Genomic DNA, 18,955 nt, shown 5'->3' with positions numbered 1-18,955 from the left:
AGAGGAAGAAAGTGTGACAAAACCAAGACAAGAAATGGAAGCCGACTGACCATTTGGTAAGACAATAAAAGTTAAAAAAGCATTTAAGTATGTGCAACAAAACAAAGATAGGTCATGGAAAACATGGTGAGTAGCTCCAGTGTAAATAATCCATTTTGAATGAGGAACAAGAAATTCCTTACCAGTAAAGTGAGAAACAAGGGGCTGGTCAGAGGAGGAGGAAGAATGATTGGATGAAGAGGCTTGAACTTGCTGGGCTAGCAAAGCCATTATTTTTTGGCATTGTGAAGAAGATAGAGAAAGAACAAGATCAAGAGAAGAGTTCGAATTGTCTCCATTTTTGTCATCAGGAAAGCCTGAAAAATGAGTAGCAGTTGTTTTCCTCGAGATAGAACCAGAATCACGACCTTTCTTATGAAGCTTATGACTAGGGGGATAACCATGAAGCTTGTAACATTTGTTGATAGTATGTCCCATGAGACCACAATGATGACATACAAGCTTGTGTCGAACAGATTGAACATTCCCAATAAACTGAGTATAAGGAGAAGAAGAGGTAGATGCAACTAATTCAGAAGAAGGAGGGATGAACCCCTTTGTCATTCTTCTTGTATTATGGTAGCATAAACTTTGTTGATTGTTGGAAAAGGATCTTGCATCAAGATCTGAGAGCGAGCAGCGGAATAAGAATCATTGAGTCCCACCAAGAACTCCAGAACTTGGTCTTGTTCTTGATAATCGACAATCGTCTTCAGTGCGCCACAAGTATAAGCAGGTTGAGGGCGAAACTCACGAACCATATCCCAAAGAGCTTTGAGGCGAGTGAAGTAAGCTTGGATAGAGTTGCTTCCTTGCGTGAGAGCCTGCATGGATCGCTTCACTTCAAACACACGAGGACCACTATTTTGATGAAAACGGTCATGAAGCTCAGACCAAATAGCAGATGCTTCATCAAGGTACATGATACTATCAACAATGTCACTGGAAATGGCATGGAGAATCCAAGAAATGACCATGCTATTACATCAACACCAAGAATCATAGTCATCATCTTCAGGGTCAGGTGGAGTGATCTTTCCATTAACAAACTTCAATTTGTTTCGAGCAAGAAGAGCAACAGTCATGGATCGCTTCCACGAATTGTAATTTTCACCTCCAGTGAGAATTTTGGGAACCAGAGTTGCACCAAGATGATCACTGTGAGCCAGAAAATAAGGATTCTGAGCATCATCATGGGAGGAATGACCAATCTGATCAAGAACAGAAAACCTATTTGCATCAGTTGAAACAGTAGCACCATTGGAAGTATTATGAGAAGTGCTATTAGTGTGAGGATGACCTCCAGTACGAGTACGAGCCATGGATTTCGAGGGAAATCCAAGAAGAAAAACAGAGGAGATAACCAACGTCCCAAGGAAATCCCTTAATCTGATACCATTTTAGTAATAGAACAATAAAGAGAAAAAAGAGAGAATGAAAGTCTCTGTATATTGAAAATGGAAAAGGTTACAAGAAATTTATACTCAACCAATACAGAAAGAGCACTAACTAAAATTGGGTCTGTAACTCTAACTAACTAACCAATTTATAACAGAATCATCTCTAACTTTCTTGCTCTTAAGTCTAAAAAATCTTAAATGGGATAAAATTTACAAAAGGCTTGCAATATTAGAATTTTTATATTATGTTAGACTGTTTTGTGGTGGTGAATATGCTTAAAGCGAAGAATCTCTGTTGTGGTTGTAGTGATATGAATGTACTAATCAAAGAAAGCTTACTAGATTGTTAAAGCTCTGGTTGTTTAGGTTTATTATTTAAGCCTCGAGCAACAAACGAAGTGGCACACCGTTTAGCTAAATATACTTTGGAATGTAAATTATCAACTTCCTGGAAGGTGAGAGTTCTCGCTTGTGCATTGTCAACTCTTTTTGTTGAAATGTCTCCCCTTGTTTAAGAATTTTCTTTTTTTGGTCTATTACGTTTTTATTATTTCTGCTCAAAAAGAAAAAAAAAAGTATAACTTAATTCTAATAAATTTAGAAGAAATATATTTTAAATTGAGTCTTTTGAATGTTTTAAAATTATGTTCATCAACAAAATAATAAATTTTCTCATTTAAAAAAAGTAAGTTTTTTTTTTTTTCTTAAATTTATATTTGAGATTGTATAAAGCATTTATATTTATTTTATTAAGAAGAAATCAAATTTGAATTACAAAACTTTAATTTCTAATTTTAAATAAATGAGGCACATAGTTTTATTTTATTTTTACTTTTTGTAAATGAGTGTATAATTAAGACACAATATAAGGTGTAACTATTAATAAATAAATATTATTTTTGATTTATGATATGGGGTTTGTACATTGAGGAGATGTGTAAATTATCTTGGAATTTAATAATAAAAATGTAGGTAGCTATCTTAGGGAGGAGTGAAGTGTATTATTTATGCCATATAAAGTAGTTTTGTTTTGTTTTTGAAAGGGCAATATAAAGTAGTGGGAGCTTCCTTGGTGCACCCCCATTTTTTAGTGTATATCAGGGTTGGACTGGTACACTTAAAAATGGTGGTGGACCCGTACACCAAAAAAATGGGGGTGAACTAAATTTTTTTCCATAAATTACTTTTAGTCATTCAATGGAAATGAATAATATATATATAAGGTATGGGTATGGGTCGTAATCTGTCATTATTACTTTAGCTTTATCTGGTGAATCACTTCAATGTGCAGAAAATAAAGCCGATGGACTTTATCTTTCTTTGAAATTAATTTTACTCTCTTTCAAAAAAATAAAATAATATTTTTACTTAATTAATAAAAGCACTAACCATGCAATGCAATGGAAGTAGGCAACTATTCATATCAAGACTAACGGCCATCTTTCCTCTAAAAAATAAGTAAATGACGCATACATCATACAATCATAGACAGATATATTGGATTAATAATATATGTGTCTTTTTTAATATCAATAAGCAAAGTTTTGGTTTTTCAAGAAATTTAAAAAAAGAATAATGTCTAATTCTGTCTTTTCAAGTAGTGTTTTTATTTCAAAAAGCACATATTAAAAAACGACAAAGATGTTAGAATTTATTTATTTTTTTAAAAATAGAAGAGAAGTTATAGACTGTCAGTTTTCTATTAGTGAGTCCACACAACCCCACATGGTGAAGAAAGGTACAGCACGTTTTTTCCAACCAATCCCGTTGGAACCAAAGAAGATATTTATTTTTAATTATTATTATTATATGTTTACTCTACCACTATCACTAACTTAATTCCAAAAACCTCAAAGGTCAGATTCAGGTTTTTATGAAATTGTTAGTCAACTCTCTCCCAACACCACAAAGTGTTTGAATACAGAGAACAGTGAACCCAAATTTGCTTTGCTTTGGCAGGAGGAGTCAATTACCAGTCCTATCTTCATTCACTTTTGTCAAATTTAAGCTTAAATTTGGTAGTACGACGGATTAAAGAAGAAAGGAAACAAAGAAAAAGAAAAGAAAAGTGTGATTTTCTCTATTTCAAATTGAAATCAATCAGATCAGAGGAATTTGATTACCCAGAACACCAGTTGTAGTTGAACTTTTTCATTACAGACCTGGAATTGGTGCTTCGAATTTGGATCGAAGGTTTTGGTAGTAGTATTAGAGTAGCTTGGCTTTGGTGAGATGGAGAGTTATTTCCTAGAGGATTTTGGGGATGTGAAGCCTAAGAACTCATCGGAGGAAGCACTTCAGCGATGGAGGAAGCTTTGTTGGGTTGTTAAGAATCCCAAAAGGAGATTTCGATTTACTGCGAATCTTTCCAAACGGAATGAAGCTGAGGCTATTCGAAGATCTAATCAGGTTTTAATTTTTTTCTTCTTCTTCAAGTCATCGTTATATTCAATTTATATTTTTATATATAAACATTAACTGTTAGCTGGCGTGGACCTTGGTCAAGAAGATAGTTTCAACTGTTTTTCTCTAATACCACAACACAAGGACATATATATACATAAATATATATTAATTTAAAATAAATAAATCATATTTGCTTTATTGAGAAACTGAAACTGAGCTTTAACTTGCTCTGATTGAATTAGAACGTTCAATTATTTGGTTCGTCATGTTGTTTCGAAATCAATCTAAAAATTCATTTGGTGCTTGTAGAAATATTGCTGATGTATTATCAAATTACACAATCTAGACGTAAGGTTTTGGCAGATCTGATTAAATTTTCAATTGTAGTAAAAGAAACCCTTTCCATTTGTCTTGTCTATTTGGTTTTAGCCTTGATCTGAATCTGAATTGGGGTGATCTGATGATTGATAATACTCTGGTTATTCTGGTAAACAAGAAATTTGTATATTGGAGTGAATCCTGGATTGCTGGTCATGCTGTTAGTAAGTCTATAATGGTGTTTTTATTTGAGGGAAGGTGGATTCACTTGTGTAGGAGATTATTGTTTAGTAGATAAATGTTAAAAAATATGCTAATCGCAATTAATTTTCAAATTAGAACTTTTTGAGGGGGGGAGTGTTTTTTATAGCTTGAAGGATTTTTTTTTTGACCAAGCCAAACTATTTATGTTGTCAAAAGATTTAGAAAATAGTCCGTTCCCTCAAGGTCAATTCCAATTTTGTAAGAATTGAGATTCATGATAATTTATGCAGAGCACTTTTTTTTTTTGACTTTTTCTAATTTTAAATCAACGTATCAAAATCTGATTATGTGTTGAGAAAAAGACTTAAAACTAGACCCACGTATTCTTTTTGCTCCATTCTTGATTGAGATTTTTTTTAACGTACAATGCTGGCAATTGTCGTCTAAATTTCACCATATAAAGTTAAGTCTATGCTGAATGTCTTTCGATTTATGCAAAATGCAACTCTTTGCTGGACTCAATGCGGCGCTTGTATCTTGATACTCCGAACAATCTAACAACAATGTATATTTGGTGTTGGTTGTGACTTGTTTCCTTCTTTGTTTTTGTCTTGAAAATACAGGAGAAGTTTAGAGTTGCGGTTTTGGTTTCACAAGCAGCACTACAATTTATCCATGGTAAGAACATATTAATATAACCCACTTAGCCTCTGCTAAAAAAGAAATGCAAATATGATAAAAAAAAATTCTCCATTAAAATTTCACTCTATCTTCAACGTTTACAGGTCTGAATTTGATAAGTGAATACACTGTACCTGAGGAAGTCAAAGATGCAGGTTTTGAAATCTGTGCTGATGAGTTAGGAACAATAGTTGAAGGCCGTGACGTGAAGAAGCTGACAATTCATGGTGGAGTTGAAGGAATTGCAGGCAAGCTTTCAACATCACTAAGTAGTGGGATCCCTACTTCTGAACAACTGCTGAGTAAAAGGAAAGAGATTTATGGTGTTAATAAATTCACAGAAAGCCCTGTTAAGGGTTTTTTGACTTTCGTGTGGGAAGCACTACAAGATATGACCCTCATGATACTAGGTGTATGTGCCTTTGTTTCTCTAATTGTGGGCATAGTAATGGAAGGATGGCCAAAGGGTGCCCATGATGGACTAGGAATTGTTGCCAGTATTTTGCTTGTTGTATTTGTTACAGCTACAAGTGATTATAGACAATCTTTGCAGTTCAAGGATTTGGACAGAGAGAAGAAAAAAATTACGGTTCAGGTTACTAGAGATGGGTGTAGGCAGAAAATATCAATATATGGTCTACTTCCTGGTGATATCGTTCATCTAAGTATTGGAGATCAAGTCCCAGCTGATGGGCTATTTTTATCAGGGTTTTCTGTGGTTATTAATGAATCTAGTTTAACAGGTGAGAGTGAGCCAGTTAATGCTAATTCTCAAAATCCTTTTCTTCTATCTGGAACTAAAGTACAGGATGGGTCATGCAAAATGCTTGTGACTACTGTTGGGATGAGAACCCAGTGGGGAAAACTAATGGCTACACTCAGTGAAGGAGGAGATGATGAAACTCCCCTGCAGGTGAAACTTAATGGTGTGGCAACCATTATTGGGAAAATAGGTCTATTTTTCGCTCTTGTCACTTTTGCTGTTTTGGTGCAAGGATTGTTTAGTCGGAAGCTGCAAGAAGGGTCCCACTGGAGCTGGTCTGGAGATGATGCTATGGAGATTTTGGAATTCTTTGCTATTGCTGTTACAATTGTTGTGGTTGCTGTCCCTGAAGGGCTTCCTTTGGCTGTGACATTGAGTCTTGCTTTTGCCATGAAAAAGATGATGAATGATAAAGCACTTGTGCGACATTTGGCTGCTTGTGAGACTATGGGATCAGCTACTACTATCTGCAGTGACAAGACTGGTACACTAACTACTAACCACATGACCGTCGTCAAAGCTTGCATTTGTGGAAGGAACAGGGAAGTTGGTAGCTCCAAAGAAACTTCTGATTTCGGCTCTGAAATTCCAGATTCTGCTTTGAAAATCTTTATGCAATCGATATTTAACAACACTGGAGGAGAAGTGGTAACAAACAAAGATGGTAAGACTGAACTTCTTGGATCACCCACTGAGACTGCCCTTTTGGAATTCGGTTTAATGCTTGGTGGTGATTTCCGAGCGGAAAGGCAAGCTTCAACTATCGTGAAAGTTGAGCCGTTTAATTCTACAAAGAAGCGAATGGGGGTGGTGCTAGAACTTCCTGAAGGTGGTTTCCGAGCCCACTGTAAAGGTGCTTCTGAGATAGTTTTAGCTGCATGTGACAAAGTTTTAGATTTAAAAGGTGACATTGTTCCCCTTGATGAAGCATACGAAAATATTCTGACCAATACAATTGAACAATTTGCAAATGAAGCTCTTCGAACTTTATGTCTTTGTTACATGGAAGTTGGAAGTAAATTCTCTGCTGATACTCCTATACCCTCCGGTGGATACACATGCATAGGAATTGTAGGTATCAAAGATCCGGTCCGTCCTGGGGTCAAGGAATCCGTTGCTATCTGTAGGGCAGCTGGTATAACTGTTAGGATGGTTACCGGAGATAACATAAACACTGCAAAAGCAATAGCAAGAGAATGTGGGATTTTAACTGAGAATGGTTTGGCTATCGAAGGTCCAGAATTTCGTGAGCTGAGTGAAGAGAAATTATTTGAAACTATTCCAAAAATTCAGGTATATTTCGGTGTATTAATGCATCATGTTCGTTAGATAGATGATTTTATGGATAAGATCAAAAATGGTGGTTTATGGTCAATTAAGACAGTTTGTTCTTTGGGCTTTGAAATAATGATCATTTCTAAAGATAAAGAACTGCCTTCCACGTTTGCTCCCTTAAAAAATCCTTCCAGAGATTGCCTCAAATGATTTACAAAGACATTAAACGGGGGAAAATCTATTTAAATTTTGTGCCCAGCTTCCAATAATCAACATTAGACAAAATATTATAAATATGCTAAAGTGTGCCTTAATAAAACGAGCTTGCTAAAACAAGAGCTAATTAATTAAGACGTAAATATTTCGAATACGACAATGTGCTATTATTTTATATTGCAGGTTATGGCTCGTTCTTCACCATTAGATAAACATACTCTGGTGAAACACCTGCGGACTACTTTTCAAGAAGTTGTTGCTGTAACCGGCGATGGTACAAATGATGCTCCAGCACTACATGAAGCTGACATTGGACTAGCAATGGGAATTGCTGGAACTGAGGTGAGCACTCTTGTTATGATCCTTATTCTATTTTAAAATTTAAACAACTTTCTAAGGCAAAGATTTTTATGGCTTTCACTACAGAAATTCCACTTTCAAATGATTTTGTCCTGTTACTATTGTGTGCTTAAACTCAAATTATCGTGTCCTCATTTTTCTCCTCTCTCTAGAAGTCAAGTCCCAATTCATGGCTCTTTATTTTGATAAAGCATATGTTGGGGGTATGTTGGTATAAGTGGTTTGCACAACAATGGAGATCTACAAAAAATTAGAATAAAATCACAAGAACAAATGAAACAATAACTCAAATGTTTGCACGTGATGAGAACTTTTGTCCACGACTTTTATTCCAAACCACTATGAGGGTTACTTGTGATTTCTATGGTGTGAAATATAACAAGCCTATGAAATTCACAAGTCAAGCAATCTTGATAAATTCTTGGAGAAAATTGAGTCTTGGAGAGCTAGAGAGAAAGTTAGTAAGAGGGATAAAGTCCTAAAAACTCTAAAAAAAATCATTTAAATAGATTAGGTACTGTTATTAGGTCCGACCAATAGGATTAAATGTTTTTACGTCACATTTTGATAGCAAAAAACGTGACATGCGCATTGCCTCGCTTGTTGTATGAGGTCCATTTTCTCAATCGCACGCGCGATGCGTTGCGTACTGGGCGACGCGTTACCTCTAGGCCTGGCCCACTTGTCCAAAAGTGACCAAAAAATTCTTCAAATGTTCCCAAACTTTTTGGGCATGCATAAATACACCTCATTATATCCAAAAAGACAATTTTTAAATGTCTATAACAAAAGTCAAATTTCACATCATTGAAATCGTTAAGTATTTTGTACCACTTTGTGAAAAACACTCAACATTGTAATTAACCAATCATAACATTCTCTCAATTGATTATATATAATCCTCCATTTACAAGGTCTAACAGTATTAATGCATACAACTTACTATCTTTCAATTTGAACTTTGCATTAATGAAAATGTTACAAAATTTCATCGAAATCCTTGGTTACTTAAAGCATTGAACCAAATACTCCATGTGACAAATCAATAATAGTAACACTTTACACTTCTATTTTAATCTCAAGTTACCCTCTTACATGTTTAGCACTTACATGTTTAGCACTGTTATGACCATTTGCTTATCCATTCTTAAACTTATCAAAATAGACTCCAAACTTTCCATTAGAGGCGATACCATCTTTAAGTTCATATATGTGAAATTTTTACATCTTTTTTACTTTTATAGATATTTGATGCACTCAACTGAATTCCATTAAAAGTTTCTTAAGCTTAACCATCTTTCCAGTAACAACCAACACTATATACTTGGACAGGACCTTAGTTTCTAGTTGGTGTTGCATATGTTTACTTATTGGTGACTTGTTATTACCTATTGAACTCTAGATTATGTTTCCATAATTTTGAGTTGGGTTGCCATGATTGGTGAATTTTATTTTAGGAGATTCAATCCCATCCCTTTTGATGTTGAGCTCACCAAATCCTACGTGAGAGGGTTTGATAAAGTGGTCTGCTAAATTCTTATTAGATCTCACATTAAATGATTCCATCTTGAATCAATTGTCTCACATAATCATGTCAAAGATTTATATTTCTTGACTTTCCATTGTATACATTATTGCAAGCTCTAGCTAGTGTTGCTTGACTATCACTTTCTCATTTATGATAGGAATGTTCAACATGAGATTCCTTAAGCATTTGGCCTCTTTGCTGGTAGCTATTATAGCTATGAAATTAGTGTGAAACATTAGTTTGTTTCTTTGAGTCGCAAGAAACCGCACCACCTCCTAGTGTGAACACCCAACCGGTTCTGCAGAGATTATTTCCTACACTTGATATCCAACTTGCGTTGGAATATCCTTCAAGTAATCTAAACAACTTTGAATAGTGAAAGACTAAGATATTTGGTCCTTTTGAGGTATCATAGAATTCTCATTATAGTCTTCCAATGTTGGGTACTTTGATTGCTCGTAAACCTACTTAGTTTACTAATCACAAATGCAATATTTGCTCTTGTACAATGTGTGACATGCACAATAATGAGAATCTACAAAACTTAGAACAAAATCACAAAATCAAAGGGAAACAATAATACAAAATAACACAAAGGATTGCACAGGATGATAATTTTTGTCCAAAACTTTTACTTCGAACCACTATGAGAGTTGCTTGGGGGTTCTACAAGTTGGAAGGAGTGCGATACAACAAGTTTATAAAATTCACAAGTTAGGCAATCTTGATCAATTTCTTGGGGAAAATTGAGTCTAAGGGAGGGAGAGGGAGAGGGAGAGGGGGTTTAAATGTATTAGGCACCGTCATTAAGTCTAACTAATAGGATTAGAACTTTTAAAACACATTTTGGAGGCAAAATACGTGACATGTATGAATCCACTAATCGACATGTTGCTGCTAGGTGACATGTCGTCCTACAACAGGCGACATGCTTTTCATTTTCTTAATTGCGCGCGTGATGCGTCGCCTCTTGGGGGGTGACGCGTCGCCTCTAGGCCTGTCCACTTGTCCAAAAGTCAACTTAAACACTTCCAAATTTTTCTAAATTTTTTGAGCATGGTTAGATACCTCAATGTATCAATTTAAAAAAATAATTTTTGAATGCCTATAATAAAGAGTCAAATTTCACATCACTATTATGTGTAATCGTTAAGTATTTTGTACCATTTTCAAAAAAACAATTAACTTTATATTTAATCAATCACAACATCATATTCACTTTTCAGGTGGCTAAAGAAAGTGCGGATGTAATAATTTTGGACGATAACTTCTCCACAATAGTGACTGTGGGGAAGTGGGGACGTTCAGTTTACATAAATATTCAAAAATTTGTTCAGTTCCAACTAACAGTAAACGTGGTGGCCCTTATTGTTAACTTTTCTTCAGCCTGTTTGACAGGTAAGGTTCCATTCTCTTTGCTTTCTTACCTTTTATATGTAACCACTATGGTTCACTAATGCATTTACTTTGACATATATACTCAGGAAGTGCTCCCCTTACTGCTGTCCAGCTTCTCTGGGTCAATATGATCATGGACACGCTTGGAGCACTTGCATTAGCCACGGAACCTCCTACCGACGACTTGATGAAGAGAATGCCAGTTGGTAGGAAAGGAAACTTCATCAGTAATGTGATGTGGAGAAATATCCTTGGGCAGTCTTTATATCAGTTCTTAATAATATGGTATCTGCAAACAAGTGGAAAAGTAACTTTTCAGCTTGATGGTCCAGATTCTGATTTGATATTAAATACGATTATTTTCAACTCTTTCGTATTTTGTCAGGTAATTATTTATTTTTTGTCTGGATTTGACTACATGAAAATGTGTTTCCTTAATGTGTTAGCACACTAAAGTGACAAGTGTCTTCTGTCCCCACCCTAAACTAAACTAAAAGCCCAATAAACTGAAGGGCTGACTCATTAAACTGAGGGAATCAATACTAGAGCTGTGTGAAACTGAGTAATCAATGGCTCAAATGGTATATCCACACCCTTCTTTTAGCTTTAAATCAATAGCTTCATGTTGTAGTAATGGATTAGAATCCTTTCTGGATGCATAACGATATGTTTTTGGTGTCTAAAAATCAAGAATTTATCAGCATGCCTGCATTACTAAGCCAGTTGTCAACTTATCAGTTTTAGAACTATATTATTGTCAACCCGCTGAAGAACTTTAACACTTTAATTTGTTGATCTCGATCCGTCAGTTGCAATTAATTCAATTCTATATTTGCTAAGATTATGAACTTGCAATTTATGCTGATTTTTTTTTTTATATATATATTCAGGCATTCAACGAGATCAGCTCTAGGGAGATGGAGAAGATAAATGTGTTCAAAGGCATAATGCAAAATTATGTGTTTGTATCTGTGCTCAGTTGCACCATCATCTTCCAAATCATAATCATTGAGTTTCTAGGTACATTTGCTAGCACATCTCCTCTCAGTTTACAACAGTGGGTTGTAACCGTTGTCCTTGGATTCCTTGGCATGCCAGTTGCAGCAGCATTAAAAATGATCCCTGTAGGATCTAAATGAGTTTGTGGCAAACCTAAGTACAAAGGTCCATCTGGCATAGCGAAGGACTTCTTAACTTTCAGTTTCAGCCACCACCCCTTGAAAAAAAAAATAATAGAAAAGAAGAAAAAAAAAAAGCTGCAGGTAATACAAAGTTGTTTGTTGGTTTAGACGTTCATTTGAGGGTATTTTCAAACATTTACTAACTTTGATTTGGGATTTCCTGCAAAAGTTTGCGTTTGGCAACTTGAAATAGAAACTGTGTACAGACTTTTGAGGGATTTGGCAATATTAACAAAAATACAAATTTACTTAACAGCTTTTTGGAGATGCTTGTCCGAAAGCCTTGTTATGTTGATGAGCAATTTTAAAAGACCTTCAAATGATTTTTCAGATTCCATCAGTCTTTTACAAACGTTTTACTAAAAGCAAAGAACTTTTCTAGCAGAAAGAGCTTTATGTTACAAAAGCACTCTCCTAAAGCTCTACTAGGAGATTTATAATACAATAGCACTATTCTTCTTCTTATTGGTTTTTTTTAAAAAAAAACAAAATGTTTCAAGAAAGAAAATAGAATTGCCCTTGTTGATGTTAGAGAATGTTTTGTGATGTTGCCAAATGCCTCGAATTGGCACCAAAGTCTTCAAATCCTCACCCTTTTTAATATTTTGATAGTTCACTCCTTTATGATCAAAATGATGAGTGCATCAGAATTTCATTATTGTGTAAAGTTGGCAAAGCAAAATTAAATTGTGAAAATGGCTATCTATAGAATGCCAAAGTTGATGTCAACATTTGTAAGCACGGATTTTAGAACCGAATGAAACATAGTGATATGCTGATAGACCACCATTGACTTATGTATACACTAGGAGGGGTAGGAAAGGTATTGGTAAGGCTGTTGTAGAGGATAATTAGTTGGGGAGGTTAATCATGTTGTTATGTGGGTTTGTGTGGTCTGTGGGTGAGGTACATGGTAGTAGCATGGTTATTAGAATATAACCAAGGCAGTGAGCCTTTGGGGAGTCTGTCGAGTAATTGGTGGGTGTAACCCTTTGGGGAGAGAATTAGGCTCTCGAAATCCTAGCTATCAATACAGAGGCAATCATTTTCTTTCCTATTTTCTGGCTGTTTCTAACTATTTCTGCAGGGTTAACCTATCAAAGTGGTATCAGAGTTTTCGGTCTACATGGGGCCAAAGAAGATGGATTCTCACGTTGAGCTTTGGGATGAGAAGTTTGAAGCTACCAAGCTGAGTTTCAGAAGGGACCCACAGAAGTTATATCTGATTTTCAGTCGTTGTCGAAGGAGATTGAAATGCTAAAATCAGAGGTCTAACGCTTGCCTGCCATGGAGAAGAAGATGGATTACTTGGTCTCACACCTAGCTCACTTACTGCAAGCAGCAGGGAAGACCACGACGGAGGCAACAACGGTCAGTGCCGATTGCCAAAGATAAGCTGTCATGGAGAGTTATCACCTACGCCAGCCACCAACTCCCCAGCGGTTCATTCGATGCCATCACCCACACCCTTATCCGATCAGATACCACCACCAACGTCTAGCCAGCCGAACTCACACTACACAACTCATGGGTATGGTCACAATTATCGTCCTCCGAGAATGGAGCTGCCACTATTTTCAGGCGAGAATCCCGACGGTTGGATCTATAGGGCGGAGAGGTATTTTTTGTTGACCCAAATGTCGGAGCCGATGATGCTTGAAGCAACCATCGTGGGATTGGATGGGGACGCCATTACCTTGTTTCAGTGGGAAAATCAGCGAAGGCCGATCACTTCTAGGGCGACACTGAAGAGTTTGTTGATCTTACGGTTCTGAGTAGCTCCGGTAGGATCTATTTCCGAAGAGTTTAACCACCACCGTGAAGGACTATCGCCTGAGATGGGAAGCTTTGGCATCTCGGGTCCCCGATGTGCCTGAACATATATTAGAGGTGAGCTTCGTAAAGGAGCTGAAGGAAGAGATTAGAGGGGCACTTCACATCTTGTAGCCCATTTGTTTGACAAATATAATGGAGACCGCCCAACAGGTGGAGGAGGGCCACCACTTGTTTGCAACGGACCAGGCCCCTCGGGCCTCTATTTATCAGCCCACTTTGAGCCCAATCGCCTCTAGTCGGGCTATCACGAACCTGTTCCTTTGCCAGATCTTTTCTGACTCCTCAGGCCTCCGTAATGCAGGCGACAGTCATTTTAGCTCCAAGTGCAGCGAAGGCAGCCAAGCCACCGCCGGTATGGCGGCTGTCGGAAGCAGGCTATCAGGATAAGAAGGTGAAAGGGGTATGCTTTAAGTGCAATAAGAAGTTTCATTGTGGGCATGAGTATGATCAGAAGTTTTTGCAGGTGATGTTGACCATGGATGATGAGGAAGACATGTCGGTGTCAGAATCTCCTCTGCAGTCGTCGGACTTGGGAGAGACAGTGGGTTCAGAGGAAACCTTGGCCACCTTGTCTTTAAATTCCTTGGTTGGCATCTCCTCGGCACATACGATGAAGTTGGCAGGACATATAGGGAAGCAGCCAGTCACGTTGTTGATAGACAGTGGGGCAACCCACAACTTCATCTTCATGGAAGTTATTTCAGTAGCTAGAACCCCCATAACTCCCACAACCTGCTATGGAATTTTGCTGGGAACGGGCGGGAAGGTGCGCACATAAGGCATTTGTGCCCAGGTGTAGTTAGACTTAGGAGCTTTGCGAGCGGTAACTGATTTTTTGCCCTTGGAATTGGGTGGTGCTGATGTCATATTGGGTATCAAATGGCTGGAGACATTAGGCAACATGGAGGTAAATTAGAGAACCATCATGAGATTCGAAATGGCGAGAGTTTGGATAACCTTGCAAGGCGACCCAAGTTTGTGCAAGTCCCCAATATCGCTTAAGGCAATGATCCATACGATGGAGCATGAAGGAGTTGGGTTCTGGGTGTAATTGGGAACCTTGACAGCCGAGGATATGGCCCATTTCAACACCATTCCGCATGCAGTAGCTGTTTTGCTTCAGAGATAGGCTTCAGTTTTTTCCATGCCACCAGGGCTGCTGTAATGCCCCAAATTTCCTAATAAGGTTTAGGACCTTGATTAGGAGGCCGGGAGGGCCATAAATGATTTATTGTGTTATTTAATGATCATATGCATGTTCATGTGAATTATATTATTATATGATGGTAAATGCATGCATATGGGAGTATTTATAATTATACGGGTATTTTGGTAATTTGGCCGCTGTGGGCGTAATTGTGTATCTTGGGTGCATGGTTGTGATTAATTAATATAGCCACATTATAAGGTGGATTGGTTCGAGCTATTCGGCATGAGACGATCATGAGATGTAAGTGTTCGGTCTAGTTATAACGAGCTTAAGTTCGGGGCTTGGGGTGAGTCTCGGGGTCACTTCGATGATTAGAACATTACTGGGAATTAAAGGGTAATGAGATATGATTTATTGGTATTTGATAATTTTGAGATTAGCGGTAATTGGAGAGCGTTAATTATAATTAACGGTATAGGTTGGAAAGGACAATTTTGCCCTTGGGGTGGCTTTAGGAACCTTAAATGACCTATGAGCATTTAGGTCATTTGGATTGGATTTATATGACTTTAAGGCTGTGGAAAACAAAACAAAACAGAGCCCCATCCTCATCTCTTCCTTTCTCTCCCGTACAAGCTTTTCCCTTCATTCTTTTCTTTGAATTTTGAGAGCCCAAATTGAGGAGTTAAGCTAGGAGATCAAAGGTGGGAGCTTAGGAACTTGATTCAGCCATTAAAGGGGATTCAAAATCAAGTTTGAGGTAAGTTCCAGCCATTAGTTTCACGGTATACTCTGTTTTGGGTTTAAACTTTCAGCTTGTGATTTCATGATAAATAGTTCGAATTAATGGAAGTTTAACTTGGGTTTTGATGTGGGTGAGTTGTTGATAATGTTTAGTGGTTGAATTGGGTGTTAGGTAGAGGTTTGAAACCGGTTTGAAGGGTTGGATCCGAGGGAAAACACAGGGGAAAGCAAGCTGGTGCTTGCTGGTTTTGGTAATGGACCGCGGCACGGGTATGGTGAGCCGCGGCCTACGTGCGTTTTTGTGAAGGAAATGGTTCTGTCAGAGGGGTGAGTCGCGGCATGGCTCTGGTGAGCCGCGGCCCATCAGGGCATTTTTGCCCAGAAATGTGTTTTTAGCTTGGGGATGCTACCTATAGGCCTCGGGGTTGATCCTACTACCCGGTTAAGTGTGGATTGATGTCCCGGAGGCTAGATATTGGTTTGGGAACTTGTATTGATTATTTTTATTGATGATATCCTATATTTGGTTATGACTAGGTGACCGCTAAAGGACTAAAAGTTGATTGTTCTCAAGGGTCGTTCTTTTAATCATTCTAGCTCGAATCTAAGGTAAGAAAACTGCACCCTGTGTATATGTGACACGCATGGTTACTCTTGGTGCATGTTGGTTGATTATTAAACGTGACATGCATGGCAGCTATTGATGCATGTTGGATTGTTGAGTATGATGCATGTGATGCACGAGAAACATGTGATTAGGATATGCTTTGTATATTGGGTATGATATCGTTCAGAGCTTGAGCCTCTGTGTTATGCATGGTCCTAATTGTACTAGTACCTGTTAAGTAAGCATGCTGAATGCCTTGTTTATGGATAATGGATGTGTGATATATGTTTGGTGGCATGGCTTACCTGTGTATGGCGTTGACTTATTAGTCAGAGTCGGCAATGGTGTCAGACCCATCTGTGAAGCTATGACTTATTAGTTAAGTTCACAACGGCCTGAGCACTGGTCGTGTTTCACTGACCCAAGAGTCAGAAATGGCATAGCATTGTGAACGCCGGGCCAAATGAAGATTAGATCTAATCGACGTCGGCATTGAATGACTCATATGGGGTATTAATGTGAGACCGACTGGAAGGTCAATGAAAACCATAAGCGCTTGCCTGGTCTAAGACCAGATGTTCATAACCAGGGCATATGGCCCCGGTGACTGTTTGTCACATGGCTAGGGGACGCTGTCCATAGTTACGACTCTAGAGTCGGGAGATTAGATCAAATCGATATCAGCAAAAATGACTCATATGGGGTATTAACGCTGGACCGACCAGAAGGTCGACGAAACTTATAAGCGCTTGGCTAGTCTGAGACTTGTTATTCAGAGCCAGGGCATATGGCCCCGGTGACTGTCTGTCACATGGCTGGGGAACGCTGTTCCATAGTTACGACTCTAGAGTCGGGAGGAAGGTTATGTTGGTGACTAATCACCATGCACCTACCCTGTTGAAGCTAGTGAGATGTTCACTTATTTATTAAGCCCTGGTGATCCTATCATCACATGGCTAAAGGGTGTTGTCCCCATATTTGTGACTTTTGTGATAGTCACCTATTTGCTTGGAATGTTGGTCCTGAATAAGTAATACAGTCTCTGTTGATATTATACCATGTTATATGGTGTTTTCTTGCTGGGCTTCGGCTCACGGGTGCTATGTGGTGCAGGTAAAGGCAAGAGGAAGCTGGACCATCCTTGAGTTGGAGAGCTTAGGTGATGACGTGTACATATGCAGCTGCTCGTCCGCCACGGCCGAGGTTTAAAGAGGAACTAGGGTTGAACCCTGTTTTGCCGCTTAGAACGACCTGTTGTAAATATCTTTTTTGTAGTAGACTCTGAAATTATATTTTTGGGATCCCAATGTATACATTAGACGTTCTAGTGAAACGTTACATCTTATCCAAAATGTTTAATCCCTAAACCGCTAATCATACTTAGTTCACGATTTTGGCCAAATGACTCGATTAGCGAGTTTAGCACTGTTTACAAGGCACACCGTAACGGTCCCTGGAGTTGGGGCGTTAAAGCTGCCACCATCCCGAGTTCAAGAACATGTGATCAATCTTCGTGAGGGGGCGGGACCGATCTTAGTTAGGCCATATCGGTATGCACAGGTGCAGAAAGACGAGATTGAGTGATTAGTGTTGGAAATGTTGCAAGTCAGGATCATTCAGCCAAGTACAAGCCCGTTCTCGAGCCCGGTGTTGTTGGTTAGGAAGAAGGATGGTAGTTGGAGGTTTTGTGTGGATTACCGAGCACTGAATAGGGAGACAGTGGCAGATAAATTCCCTATTCTGGTAATAGATGAGTTGCTAGATGAGCTACATGGCGCTCGGGTGTTCACTAAATTGGACTTGAAGTCTGGATATCACCAAATTAGAGTGGTTGGCCGGGATGTTGAGAAGATGGTGTTTCGCACACACGAGGGTCACTATGAGTTTCTTGTGATGCCTTTCGAGCTTACTAATGCGCCGACCACTTTTCAAGGGTTGATGAATGAAGTATTTAGAGAGTTTTTGCGCAAGTTTGTTCTTGTATTTTTTGATGATATCTTGATATACAGTTGTTCTTTGGAAGAGCATGTTGGGCATTTGGAGTTGGTTTTGGACAGATTGAAACATCACAGGTTGTTTGCAAACCAGAAAAGTGTTTGTTCACCCAAGCCAAGGTAGAGTATCTTGGCCACATCATTTCAGCTCAAGGTGTGGCAGCAAGCCCAAGTAAATTAGATGCCATGGCTTCCGAAAACTATTAAGGAGCTTAGGGGATTTTTGGGGTTGATGGGTTACTATAGAAAGTCTATAAAAGGGTATGGCAGTATAGCTCATCCTCTCATGGACCAGCGCAAGAAAGATGCCTTCGGATGGTCTACAAAAGCACAAGAGGCATTTACTCAGCTGAAGAATGTGATGTGTACCATGCCTTTACTAGCTCTTCCTAATTTTTCTGCACCATTCATACTTGAGGCAAATCCTTCCGGCTCGGGATTGGGTGCTATTTTGATGCAAAATCAGGGACCCATAGCATTTTTCAGTCAAGTTTTATCCCCTCGGGTGCGCAGAAAATCAATCTATGAGAGAGAGCTAATGGCTATAGTATTAGCTATTCAAAAGTGGAGACCTTATTTGCTAGGAAGGAAGGTTTTGGTGAGAACAGACCAACGAAGTTTAAAGTACTTGTTGGAACAACAATTAATGGCTTCAGAGCATCAGAAATGGTTGAAAAAAATCTTGGGGTATGATTTTGAGATACAATACAAGTCGGGATTAGAAAACAAAGCTGCGGACGCGCTCTATAGGATGCATGGGGAAGTTTCCTTGGCTGTAATTTCAGTCCCAAACGTGCTGTCAATACCAGACTTACAAGCTCATATAGCTTCAGATCCGATACTCTCCAAGGTGGT

At 38.3% G+C, this 18,955-nt stretch overlaps 2 protein-coding genes across 3 annotated transcripts; one reads left to right on the top strand and one right to left on the bottom strand.

Moving 5' to 3' along the window:
- Positions 1-599: 599 nt before the first annotated feature.
- On the bottom strand, positions 600-1,016 carry LOC133806196 (uncharacterized). Its single transcript, XM_062244319.1, has one exon. The coding sequence runs from the start codon at positions 1,014-1,016 to the stop codon at positions 600-602; it is 417 nt and encodes a 138-aa protein (XP_062100303.1).
- Positions 1,017-3,267: 2,251 nt separating this feature from the next.
- Positions 3,268-12,034, top strand: LOC133804553 (calcium-transporting ATPase 1-like). 2 transcript variants are annotated; one of them, XR_009878535.1, is made up of 8 exons: positions 3,268-3,848; positions 4,991-5,045; positions 5,153-7,104; positions 7,486-7,644; positions 10,417-10,588; positions 10,675-10,973; positions 11,086-11,169; positions 11,479-11,616. XR_009878535.1 is itself a non-coding variant. In XM_062242706.1 (7 exons), exons 1-7 carry the CDS (start codon positions 3,672-3,674, stop codon positions 11,725-11,727), a joined length of 3,063 nt encoding a protein of 1,020 aa, XP_062098690.1. In that variant the 5' UTR covers positions 3,269-3,671; the 3' UTR covers positions 11,728-12,034. The 2 variants fall into 2 exon arrangements, 1 of the variants encoding a protein (XP_062098690.1); XM_062242706.1 differs by lacking the exon at positions 11,086-11,169 and having other exon boundaries at positions 3,269-3,848; positions 11,479-12,034.
- The last annotated feature ends 6,921 nt before the right edge of the window (positions 12,035-18,955 follow it).

The sequence above is a fragment of the Humulus lupulus genome, chromosome X (genome assembly GCF_963169125.1).
Source record: "Humulus lupulus chromosome X, drHumLupu1.1, whole genome shotgun sequence".
Taxonomy (NCBI): Eukaryota; Viridiplantae; Streptophyta; class Magnoliopsida; order Rosales; family Cannabaceae; genus Humulus; species Humulus lupulus.
This window is presented reverse-complemented; position numbering and strand designations above follow the sequence as displayed.